General features: G+C 38.0%; 1 protein-coding gene across 1 annotated transcript; it reads left to right on the top strand.

Annotated features, from left to right (window-relative positions):
• Nucleotides 1-1,504: 1,504 nt before the first annotated feature.
• Nucleotides 1,505-11,600, top strand: LOC109405306 (flavin reductase (NADPH)). Its single transcript, XM_019678341.3, has 3 exons — nucleotides 1,505-1,794; nucleotides 1,851-2,237; nucleotides 11,321-11,600. Exons 1-3 carry the CDS (start codon nucleotides 1,722-1,724, stop codon nucleotides 11,476-11,478), a joined length of 618 nt encoding a protein of 205 aa, XP_019533886.1. The 5' UTR covers nucleotides 1,505-1,721; the 3' UTR covers nucleotides 11,479-11,600.
• The last annotated feature ends 1,229 nt before the right edge of the window (nucleotides 11,601-12,829 follow it).

Raw genomic sequence — 12,829 nt, 5'->3', positions numbered from 1 at the left:
TTCCATCTGCTAGTGACATCACGCAGCTCGGGGGATTGATTCATGCCACATTAGAAACCAAAACATCTCTGTCAGCAAAAATCTGATTGACGCTCCCCACATGTTATGCTATTTTTCGCGAAAACAAAAACATCAAATGTAAACAATAACAATAAGCGGCCCACCGGTAGAACGTCTCGTAAAATAGCTTATAGGAAAACAGCGTGACAGAGGGGGGAGGGGGGTCTAAAAATCCCAAAAAATGATGGACGTAATATTTGAATCTTCCCCTGCCCAGCAATTCTGGCGGCTGTTGATTTGAACGTCCGTCCAAGAGCGCTACGAAACAATTAGATTATGCTGAGATTACCGCTCCAACGAACCGACTACGGCCAGAATATCGCTAGGCATGGTGCTCTTCGAGTCTTCAATAGGGCAGCAACCGGTTTCGATTTTAATTTGTCTCGTACAACAATCAGGCGTAATTTTTCTGTGATATTTTTTTTTTTTTTTATCTGTATTAACGAGATTTTTAGCCCTAGGCTAGTTCATCTCGGGACCCACGCTTTACTTCCCTTCCGAAGGAAGAACTCACATTTTGCGAGTTTGTCGGGAGTGGGATTTGATCCCAGGCCCTCGGCTCTGTGATATTTTGTACAAATGCTGACGAATAGTGATTTTGTGTTTGTGTAATCTGTTGTTATAGTTGGTAGTATTAAATAGTTTAAACCATCATTAGGACAAAATTGTCTGTTGATGTAAATAAAGAGAATAAATAAATAAATACTCTCATGTTACTTTCGCCCTTATTTAAACTTAATCTGGAATTTTCCGATGATAAATGGATTACTGCACGAATTTATACTGGCCTGCTTACTCTCACACGAAATTTGACGTTTGAGAGGTGTTGGCACCGCTCAAACGTCAAATTTTCCGTGAGAGTAAGCAGGCCAGCATAAATTCGTGCAGTGGACCATTTCAACACACTCTAAGTAGAAAACCATTCATTGATTGTATCAATTTATGTACAATAACAGGATGATTTTTATTCAGTAGGACGCTGTAAAATCACTCTGCTGTGTGATCATTCAAAATTCAGATTCTGCGATTTTCAATCGTATTGAATGAAAAATCATTCTTTAAACGGCGGAGTTTTCGTTCAGTGTGCGGATGACAAACTCGCGTTGTATCTCATGAGGGCCTAATTACTTATCCGTTTTGTTTATAGCATGTTTTCCTGTGGTAAAACCAGGGGACTGTTATGGTCTTCTTGTTTTCTTACCCAGCATAAAAATTATGCTGCTGTGTTGAAAGATAGGTTGTCAGCTTGAGCCCTACGCTTGAGCCGCTGTTATGCTGGCTACGAAAACATTGCATTGGTGGGATAGGGATGCCAATTCCTTGGGTAAAACAGCTAGTTTGAACGAAGCAACATAATTTAGTGCGTATCTTTTCTCGACATCGACATTAAAATAAAGCGACTAAAAACAGTGATCAGTGCATTTGGCCTATATGGTTCTGAACGCTAGAAGTACTTCGTGATAACGACAGCTGTACGCATAGATAGCTGTAGCAATATCATATATAATAGTTTAGAAGTGTGATTATTTAACAAGAGTCATTGACTGTATCTTGTTCATTAGCTGCAATAGTTTCATTACTTGAATTATTTGTTCAGTTTTACTTTTACTTTAGCTGTAGTAGGTGTTCGCAGCAGGTGTTGCAGAAGGAAAAAGCAGATAATGCAAAAAATTGTCGTTTTCGGAGGTACCGGTATGACCGGTCAATGTACTGTACAGTATGCGCTTGATAAGGGTGATTATGCATTTTTTACGAATAAGGGACAAAAAACAGTATTATTCATCGTGCAGGTTTAAAAGTTCGCCTAATGGTACGGAATGAAGCAACAGTTCCGGAATCCTTTAAAAATCAGGTAGAGCTTGTGAAAGGCGATGTAGTCAACGCAGATGATGTAGCCAACGCTATCAAGGACCAAGAGCTGGTTTGCGTTGTATTGGGAACCAGGAATGATTTGAAGCCGACCACTATGATGTCAACGGGAATGCAGAATATAGTGGATGCAATGAAGGCGGTACAGCTCAAAAACGTATCTGTATGTTTGTCATCGTTCCTGTTCTTCGATGCGGACAAAGTGCCAAAGATGTTCACTGAGCTGAACGCTGATCACAAGCGAATGTTGGATGTACTGAAAGCTTCAGGTCTGGAATATCGTGCAATTCTTCCTCCCCATATCGCCGGTAAGTTTTATTTTACTATTTATATTTATTACAGCCACAGTTTCAAACGATTCTAGACCTATTTTTCTAATTCAGGCAGTATCATTTCCCAGAATGTATCATTCATATGTAATTTGACACTAAACCACATAACATTATCTGCAATACATATTAGGATTAGGTACCGTTTCAGTAATTTCGATTAGAATCCTTTGTATTTTTATATGTTTACTTTCCTTGACCTGATAAACAGTGTAAACTAGCAGGCTACCGTTAATAAAGATACAATTACAATTACAATTACAATTCCCCAGAAAACCTTTCCCTCGAAAACTTTCAATGAAGAAGGATGCATACATTAAAAAAAAGAATGCTTATAATTAGTTCGATCTGGGCTATGGTACATCCTGACGAATGGAATTCTGGAAAATGGTTTTCGGGGGAATGTTATAGAACCCTCAATTGTTGTACCCAAATTTTGGAATGATTAAAAGTATAATTAAAAGTATAATCGACCTAGGTCGTAACGGACATTGTTGCTGCTGGAGAGCTTTGGGTGCAGTTTGATCATTACCGTCAGGTAGTGATAACAGTATTGGGTTTCTCATTAATGTTTAGACTACTGTGATAATTTGAGAATCCACTGAATCATCATTTCCCAGTGAAATTTCACATTAATCAAACATATTTTGCTTACCTGTTGTGCATCCGACGCCCCTGTCATGAACTCAAACGAACTTGTGTATGCCAGCCGCTGCGAAGTCGTGTGCGAAATTCGACTGTGATGATAATGAATTTCTAAATGGGTGCAAATGTCGCAATATATTTCGCAATTCTTTTTTGGTTCACTCATACCTGCGATTACCTACCCAGTGTTGTTAGGGTTTTTTTTTTGGCCCTGAACTAAGCTTTAATCACAATTTGGGAGCTGTTTGCAAACTGAAATATGGCAAAATTTGACTGTCTGAAGAAAATAAGCTCAAACTTACTGTAAAACCGATGATTTAATTTTTTTTTGCATTACTCAATCGCAATACAGTCAGGTTTTTTTACGCGGGAGATACGTACCGCGTAAAAAAAACTCAGTTCAAAATCCGAAAAACCGCGTAAAAAAAGTCTCACCATTTCTCGACGAATCATGCAAAAATAAGACGATGAATTTTTTTTTTTTTTGTATGGAGTTTTCATTTACGCGGCCGCGTAAATGAAAACCGCGTAAAAAAAACCTGACTGTAGGCTAATTTACACCACGTGATAGTGTGCCATAACGGGCTACTTTTCCTATTTTCATTATGCAGCAGAAAAGTGTTGCATAATGTAGAACATTACACTAGGTTACAGCATTTTTGAACTCGGTAAGCTGATGATCATTTTTGGTGTAGAATCATGCCCTGAGTTCGAAAACGCGAAGGAAAAAAATTACAGTAGAGCGGAAACTTTTTCGACTTTCCATACAAGGTTGATGATTTGAAATCGATTTTTGTTCTATTTTTAAGCAACGTCGCTCACTTCACACATCTCATTCTCCGTAATCAATGCTCCGATTGAGCTGAATTTTTTACTGTAACTCGCCTACATATGATATGTCAAATAAACGTTGAGAAAGAATTTTTAGCCTGTTTTTTTCTTATTGAAAAAAATACATTTCTACATATACTTTTGGAAATTTGGCTAAAATTTAAGGAGATCGCCCCTGAAGCTCGCCAATATCTTGAATTTCATCAATCTGACGCAAAACCTGCTTTCAGATGATCGAATGGTATTGTATTCAGGTTTTAATTTATGGAAAAAGATTTGAAATTTGTTGAACAAAACGCAAGATATTTGAATTTTGGTAAATTTCATATTTTTAAAAGTTGTAAAACTCAATATTGAGCTAAAACTCAAAAACTGCTCTACTTAAAATTTTTTGAAGCACGGTTTCGAAATCAGTGGTAAATTATACTTCAAAAATTTTGGTCGTTGACAGAAGTTCACGACTTTCGTTTTATTTTGTAAACTTGTGTTATCAAAGAATAAAAATATCAAGAATGCCCACTCCGCTGATGCTCGGGGGGACAATATCGCAGCGCTATCTGCGGTTCAACTTTTATGCGGTTGTGTGCGTTACTGATTGTATGCGGATACCAAAACAAACGCACACCACCTTCTCTTCCCGGATAAAAAATGACCATTCATTACATGGTAAATATTATTAATGTATGACTGGTTTTATTGTTCACACAGTAGATATGGTTACTTTTTACAATAGAAATCAAGCCGATATAGTTCGTACAATAAGTGAACATTCGCTTTATTAGTGACTAATTAATTCGATTGTTTTTCCATCTATTTTTAATAATTTAAAGTAACTATGTATTAGTAAAAAATAAATTAAGTTACGACTCACTCAAAGTGCAAATTTTCGATTATACCAATCCGTGTGGTCAATTATGAATTAATAATAACTCAACGTACATATGTACAGATTATAGACACTATAGATTCCATAGACTCGCGGAGACATGGTTGAGCAATACGATTTTAGTGTGTTTTTCCGTGAATTTAGAGTGTACCGAGCGAATATGACGTCACGCAATCCATTGTCGCTATTGAAATCGTGACGTCATGCTCGTTTGGCTACACGAACTGACAGTTCGTTTGGCTACAGTTGTCTTTGCCTTCGCGAGTCTATGGAATCTATAGTGTCTACACAGCTAATCGCGTTCGGTAATTTTTACCGAAATCTCAACCGCTGAGCGTTCGGTAATGGATTTTCAACGAAATTCTGTAAAAAAATAACAAATTTCGGTAAAATGTTATCGTTTATCTGTCAAACTCTAACGAACTTCGGTAAAAGTTGCTATCTTTACCGAATTTTTCCTGTAAAACAAACTTAACGGTTGAGATTTCGGTAAAACATTACCGAAGTCGGTGATTTTTTCTAACTGTGTATAGTACAGATGGGTAAATTATTGGTTAAAATTGGGAAAAAAATCCACAGCTCAGGTGAGATTTGAACTCACGACCCTTATTCGCTAGACAAGTGTATTACCGAAAATTTGCACTTTGAGTGAGTCGTTTTCGAGCACTACGTAGAGGTAGTAGTTATTGCGCATTTCCCACCCCACTGGACCCCTTTCGCAGTTAGTATAAGTGCGGGATCGTGAATAAAACTGCGATTTTGCATCGAATCGTGTCGGTGTCTTCTGCGCACTTATGCATTACAAAGTGCTGAATAAGTGCGCAGAAGACACCGAAACGATTCGATGCAAAATCGCAGTTTTACTCACGATCCCGCACTTATACTAACTGCGAAAGGGGTCCAGTTGGGTGGGAACTGCGCAATATGCGTCGTATCAAACAGAATGCGAACGACGCGTTTGATCGCCTTCCAGGTAGCAATTGTTCTTCCTCTACAAGTGGTTGGGGAAGCGGTGCCTGTACGATAGGCAAACAGTTTCAAACAATAAACAAATCGCTTTCGCTCTTCGTACATATGTACAATAAAGATGGTTATATTTACGGTTTAGGGGAAGATGATATAGATCGATGAGATTAGAATTGAACCTTATGACAACTAAGTTGCCGGGTCATTAATTGGCTCGGTAGCTTAGTTGGTAAAGCACTTGTCTAGCGAATAAGGGTCGTGAGTTCAAATCTCACCTGAGCTGTGGATTTTTTCCCAATTTTAACCAATAATTTACCCATCTGTACATATGTACGTTGAGTTATTTGAAATTCTTTCTTTTTATTAAAAAGAGTTTATTTCTTAACCCTTCAGCGCGCGCGCTGTTGTAAAAAGTACAACACCACCAAAAAACCTCACTGTTCGTATACAGCGCGAGCGCGGTGCAGTTTCGGTTGCTTGATGGCGCGCGTCCTGGAAGGTTAATTACACTTAAAAACAATTCGTCACAAATAAATAACAATACATATTATTGTTGCTTGGATCATGTTATTCTACTCTGTATAATCAAATACAAAATCACTCGACATATTTTTTTTAGTTTTCGTTTTGAATTTGAGTACAGTAGATGTTGGCAGAGGAAGCTGTCAATTAATAACTGAGGAAGTACTTATAGAACACTTGCAGAAAAGAGGGTTTATCCAAAAGTGAGGACGTTACGAGAAGAAAAATATGAACAATGATTTTTATGTATAATAAATAATAAATTAAATGAATCTAGTAAATAGAAACTACCATTGATAACAATACAACTACAATTAGTTTAATGGGTTCTATTGAACCGATGCTAAAATAAACATGCAATAATATTTATTATTATTTATGGTAACAGATTTCGCCTTTGAAAAACCATATAATTCATCAAACGCGCCAACTTGGTCAAATTATTGGGGGGGCAAAGCCTGGTTTTTCTGATTTCTTGTATGGGAAAATCGAAAAATCGTTAAATATTGGGGGGGGCAAAACCATGCTTGCCCCCCCCTAAGTTGGCGCCTATGTAATTCATATTTCTCAGTAACATTTTTCTCCCGCATTTACATATGGCCTTATGAATTGTGAACGATTTATGGTATGGATCATATGACCTGAGGTCTGACTTGTGATATTTGGCAGTTATTTGAAAAGATTGATGATAGATCTTATCAACAGATGCCAAGCAATACATACCAGACATAAGAGTGTTTGATTCTTATCATAAAGTGTGCATATCATTCTGGCGGCCTTTAGTACACGTAAATGCTGGATATAAATGTTAGCGGGAAATATAAATTCTATGGGTTTTCAAGAGCGAAAAGTGCTTACAAATAACAACAAATATTATTGTATTTTGATTGTAACAACGATTCATTTGACGTCATTCAATTTATTGTATTTGTATTGTAAGAACAATGAAAAAACATTAGGATATATTGTTTTCTTTTGAAAAATGCCCTAAAAATGTCTCATAAAAACACAATACATTGTACTGTTTTTCGCGAAAAAATGTATGAAAATTTTCTCAAAATTGTATGGTTAAGATCAGTGTTGGTAAAAACTCAAATTCTCAAATCTCATGGTTGAGTTGTTTCACGCGCGATTCTTGACTCGCCAAACTCACCGCTGAAAAAATCATGCATGAGTTGACTCGTGATTTCACTCATTGCTTTATTTCTTGGTGTTCTTAACCTTTCAGCGCGCGCGCTGTTGTAAAAAGTACAACACTACCAAAAAACCTCGCTCTTCATATACAGCGCGAGTGCGGTGCAGTTTCGGTAGCTTGATGGCGCGCGTCCTCGAAGGTTAAATATTATTTACATCGAAGTTTTTAGGATTATATGATAGAACAAAAGCAAACCTAGCGTACAATAACATTGAATGCCTTTCAAATTGGTTTGGATTCGTTTTACAAGCGAACGAGATTTCGGCGCTTGACTCGTGAGAGCGAGATTTTGCATGAAAATCTCGCGCGTGACAAAATGATACAGAATCGCGCGCGAGTTTGCTCACGTGAGAGCGGTTCATGAGTCTGCTTCGAGTGTGATTTTACCAACACTGGTTAAGATACATAACGACCACCATTTTTTTTATTGTAAAAGTGACATTTACCATTCGCCGAGTGGTATAGAACAATAGGGGTGATAGTGAGTGTGCTGTGCAAATTACAATACGTTTAATGGTGAATAATTTTCGAAAAATGGTGTTGTAACAATAACATTTATCATATTTTTATGATATTTTTTATCAGGGTTATGACAAATCACGAACACTGTTATATAAAGCTTCCACCTTGAAATGCTTAGAGAGCTTGACGTTTACATAGAAAAAAAAACAAAAGAGGGCATTCCTTCTATTTTTATTCTTTGACATTATGCAACACTTTTCAGTTATATAAGGATTTGCCGATGCTGTGAAGGAGTCGTTTATAAAACACGTAGACTTTAGCTAGACCCTCTCCCCTGTGAAGTCTACGTGCTTTGTGGTCCCTGATTGTAATAGAGATAAGTGACATTTCAACACACGAACACTAGCGCAAATTTTTCCTCACACAAAAGTGCACGCCGATTGAAAGGCTATTCAGATTGCATATGCAAATATTACCCAATCGAATTGGGTAAAACGGGTAAATAATGATAAAATTAACGTCCGGGGCAAGAGTGCAAATATTTTCCTCGAACTACATCTACAAAAAAGGCACGCATACATTTGAACGTGATTACCTCTATAGCGGTGGTAGCCCATTCTAACTCAACCTACTACTACCGTTATCGAATGTCAAATTTCAAATCACATTGTTGCATTCATCTCTTCGCGAGTGGCAATGTTAGGATTTAGACGGAGGAAATCGAGGCTTTTCCATTCCTCTTCACGCTATGCCGTCCGTTCGGTGGCGCCGACCGATTGCCCGGAAAACGTCAAAATATCTCAACCGCTTAGTTGTTTCAGGTTGTTTTTACTGTCAATATTTCCGCTCTTAGTGATTCGGCCTGATAAAATCAGACATTATTGTACATCAACAAATAGAGTTAATAAACTATAGAGGACGAATGTCGCTGCTGTTCCCTTTGTTCTCGTTCGCAAACATCCCGGGTATCTGTCTGTCAAACTGCATACTTTTTCGCTTTGACACTTATATCCCTCCCTATCTTCGCCAGCAAGAGATGTTGCGGCGGCGACGCCAGCGACATTCTCCCTCTATAGTTTATTACCTCTATTCATCAACATCAACAAGGAAATGATGACGACACTTGAAAACTTAACCCTTTATTGCTGACTGCACCCCAAATTGGACTGACACAATAGTGTGCACACACCTTCAAAGTGTGATTGCAGCGCAGGGACACGTCGGATCGAGTTGAGGTCTTCGGTGCACTTATTCCTTGTAAATGGAGGAATAAGTGCACCGAAGACGTCGAGACGATCCGAGGCAAATGTGCACTTTTATCACACTTTTTAGGCGTACCAAAAAAAGTGTGATAGTCCAATTTGGGATGTAGTCTGCAATATAAGGCCGAGAAAACTAGAAGAGTTGTCAACGCATACTATTATGGAAATGATAATATTGCGCATTGTGTTATAGTGCGACGATGAAGTGCGGAATCTCAAATAAAAGTGCGATTTTGCGTCAGATCGTTCCGGTGTCTTCACCGCACTTATTCATTAGCTCGTGATGAATAAGTTCGGTGAAGACACCGGAACGATTTGATGCAATATCGCACTTTTATTTGAGATTCCGAACTTTGTCGCAGTCCAGTTAACAATGCAATAAACTATATATACCGCATTTAGTTCACCACTGGACTGCGAACTGCGACTTCATAAGTGCGAAAACATAAATAAAAGTGCGCGTTTGCATCAAATCAGGTTGATGTCTTCGGCGCACTATTTCTTCAATCTATGGTGAACAAGTGCTCTGAAGACACCGAGTTGATTTGATGCAATCGCGCACTTTTATTAGCGTTTTCGCACTCGTGAAAATTAGTGCGATAGTCCAGTGGTGAACTAAATGCGCTATACATAATTACATGCACAAAACAATTTTTGTTTGAAAGAAACTCTCAAAAATCTAGGTGGCAATATAGTTGCCACTGCCCGTTTACCCCAAAAACGAGTTTTTGAGGTGGCAATATAGTTGCCACTGCCCGTTTAGGCCACCAGCGCTGGTGGCAATATTCTTGCCACTGCCCGTTTAGGGTACTTTTCTTCTTTTGACTTCGACAAAAAGCCGGAAAAGAGATTTTAGAGTGGATTAGGGCTTAACCCATAATATAAACTGTGTAGTTTACTGCCGCCACTCGCATAACAGTCCCATCTTTGCTGGGTTTCCTATTCATATGGGACTGTTTTGCGAGTGGGGGCAGTTTACGTCATGTCAACCCATAATTTGATTATTTCTTAAAATATTTACCAAATCTATATTTTTACAATAAGTTTGAGCTAATTTTCTTCATGTGGTCAAATTTAGCCATTTTTGACACTGCAAATGGCTTCCAAATTGTTGTTAAAGTTTTGTTTAATACCAAAAAAATACCAGGCGTTGTTAGTAATCCCAATTTTGTGTAAACCAAAAAAAAGTTCGAAATAAATTGTTATAAAACAGAAAAAAAAATACAAACAGTAGGTGGCAATATAGTTGCCACTGCCTTATGAAGGGTTAACCGTTATGTGTCCGACAAACTTTTTGCTTTTTTTTCTACACCGTGCTTTTTAAATGGGCGCTGGGTACCCGGGTACCTTGTCGGCCACATAAGGGTTAAATATGTGTCAGTCATTACTCAGTACTGCCTTCTTGATTGAAAATGCTTCGATGATAGGCTTGGACGATCACATGCTCTTTCTCTTGTGTACTTGTGTAGCAAAAAAATAATAAACTTCACGGTAGTTTTCAGTAATTACAAAAAAAAATGTATGCAAAACTCTATTTTTTCAGTACTCGTCTTATTTGTCCAACTCGACAAGCCTCTTTTGATAAAATGTACGACTCGTGCTGAAAAAAATCATAATTTTGCAACTTGTTGCATAAATAACTATTAAGAAGTAATCAAATTACAGGTTTACATTAGCTGTATTTAGCAACGTGGGTGTAGCAGTGGCAAGAATATTGCCTCCAACGCTGGTGGCCTAAACGGTCAGTGGCAACTATGTTGCCATCAGTGTTTTTGGGCTAAATGGACAGTGGCAATATAATTTTTGAGTGTTTCTTTCTCGGTTTCTTTAAAACAAAAAAGGTTTTGTGTTTTGTGCATGTAATCATGCATATAATCATTTCCATAATAGTTGGCGTTGACACCTCGTTTAGTTTTCTCAGCCTTATAAAGGGTTAAAGGCATTGCTCGGCAGCAGCACGTTCTTGACAACGACGACGACGAGATTACGACTTAAACTAATTGTATTTCATCTCTTAACTCTGGAAATGTGATTTTCTCATTTTTTTTGTGCTGCAGTTTAGATACCAGTAAACAGGGATGGCGTGCTCCTCAGTTTGTGTGCAAGTGTGCGCGGTTTGATTATAACAAAGGAGCTGCACAATGCATATTTTAAGTGCGGAATGCCATCCCTGCCAGTAGACCAGGGTCAAATATTTTTTATCTCTCAATTTTTGACACAGACAATGAAAATCAATGACCCAATGGATAAAGTAATTACATAAATCATTTTTTCGTTTCTTTTTCAATTTCAGATGAGCCTTCTTCGGAATACGTTATCGCTTACGACAAATCGCCAGGATTGACGCGTTCGATTTCCAAATTAGATTTAGGCAAGTTTTTAATCGAATCATTGTTTGATGCTCAGCATGCTGGTAAAGTTATTGGAATGTGTACAAAGCCAGCTTGTTAATCCAGGAGAAAACATTTCGCGTGCATTATAAATATTGATTCAGACCAAACATTTACTTTCATGTACCGCCGTTTATTGAACACTAAATAGAATGCATAGATAACAATAAATCGCAAATCGTATCTTCTTTCTTACAATTGTATACAATATTTCTAATTTTTTTGATCATCTGATTAATATCCAATGTGGGACGATTCACTCTTGCTCCACTATCAACTGTATCGTCCAGTTTGCCTGAATGTTCTGCTATTTCTGCCAAGGAATGGTTGTGTTGAATCTCGTCTGATCCATCTACGTCCCAATCTGACAGAACTTTTTTCATCCAATGTTTTTTGCTCGAAGTGTTTCTAGTAGTGTTAGTTCCGAAAAGATTAATTGCCTTGCAGAAAATGTATCCAAGCTTAGCGTAAAAGACTTCTTGGCCGTCCGTTGCCAAATAAACGTTATTTATGTTGAGTATTTTCCTGCAGTAGAGCTCAGCTTCCGTTACTAGGTGTGTACCAATACCTCGGCCACGATAACGATAGTCTATGACAACTGACTCTAAATAGGCAGCATCTAAATCGGCTGGCACTGGTGATAGTTTTGCATGCCCTAGGACAACGTTTTCTCCGTTGATTAGCTGAAATAAAACCAGCGTAATAGGAAGAGTATCCGTAGATGATTCAAAACTCCAGAAGCGAGCCATTCGAGATCTCGGCCATTCTGAATTGATTAAACGAACGCATTGTTCTTTCAGTCCCGGATGGTGATGGATTGGAGCAACGACATATGGTTCATTGGAAGTCGGAGGCGGTGGACCCTTAAAAACAAAAAAAAAATGTACTTTGAATGCTCGCTGAAATATTGATAGCCTTTACGCCGGACTTATCATAGCTAAGTAAACGTCAACACTATCACCCTCATTCTTGTTTACGGACGTATCGGCTTTCGAACGAATTTGATTCGTTCGAATCCGTATCGTATTTGATTTTGCTGGCGTAAACGGGAATGCGAACCATTTACGTTCGATAGTGGATTCGATCGAAAACAAGAATTAGGGTGTATGAGTGAAGCGTATTTTGTTATATATGGCAAAGCAACTTACATCATACGTTTGACGAGGTTGTTCCCTCCGTTGCTGATAGTACGTGTCATCATCTTCATCCTGATTGTAAAAATAATAATAATAATAGCTTTGCCTCTGGAACAATAATTCATCGTTTAATTTATCCTGTTCCTTTGCAATCCAATCTTGGGGATGTCTGGTAATTATAAATTTTTTCACCATCTCTTGAGGTTTCATCCTTTGATAATAGTAGTAGTACTCGTATTCTTCTAAATTTATTTCCTTTTCCTTGATTTCTATACC

Source organism: Aedes albopictus, chromosome 1 (genome assembly GCF_035046485.1).
Source record: "Aedes albopictus strain Foshan chromosome 1, AalbF5, whole genome shotgun sequence".
NCBI classification, from domain to species: domain Eukaryota; kingdom Metazoa; phylum Arthropoda; class Insecta; order Diptera; family Culicidae; genus Aedes; species Aedes albopictus.
The sequence above is the reverse complement of the archived record's forward strand: the minus strand, read 5'-3'. Positions and strand labels throughout refer to the sequence as shown.

Coding starts and splice junctions, on each gene's coding strand:
- LOC109405306 (XM_019678341.3), top strand. CDS start 1,722: ATGCAAAAAATTGTCGTTTTCGGAGGTACCGGTATGACCGGTCAATGT. Junction 1,795..1,850: donor ACAGTATGCGCTTGATAAGG/GTGATTATGCAT, acceptor TTCATCGTGCAG/GTTTAAAAGTTCGCCTAATG. Junction 2,238..11,320: donor TCTTCCTCCCCATATCGCCG/GTAAGTTTTATT, acceptor TTTCAATTTCAG/ATGAGCCTTCTTCGGAATAC.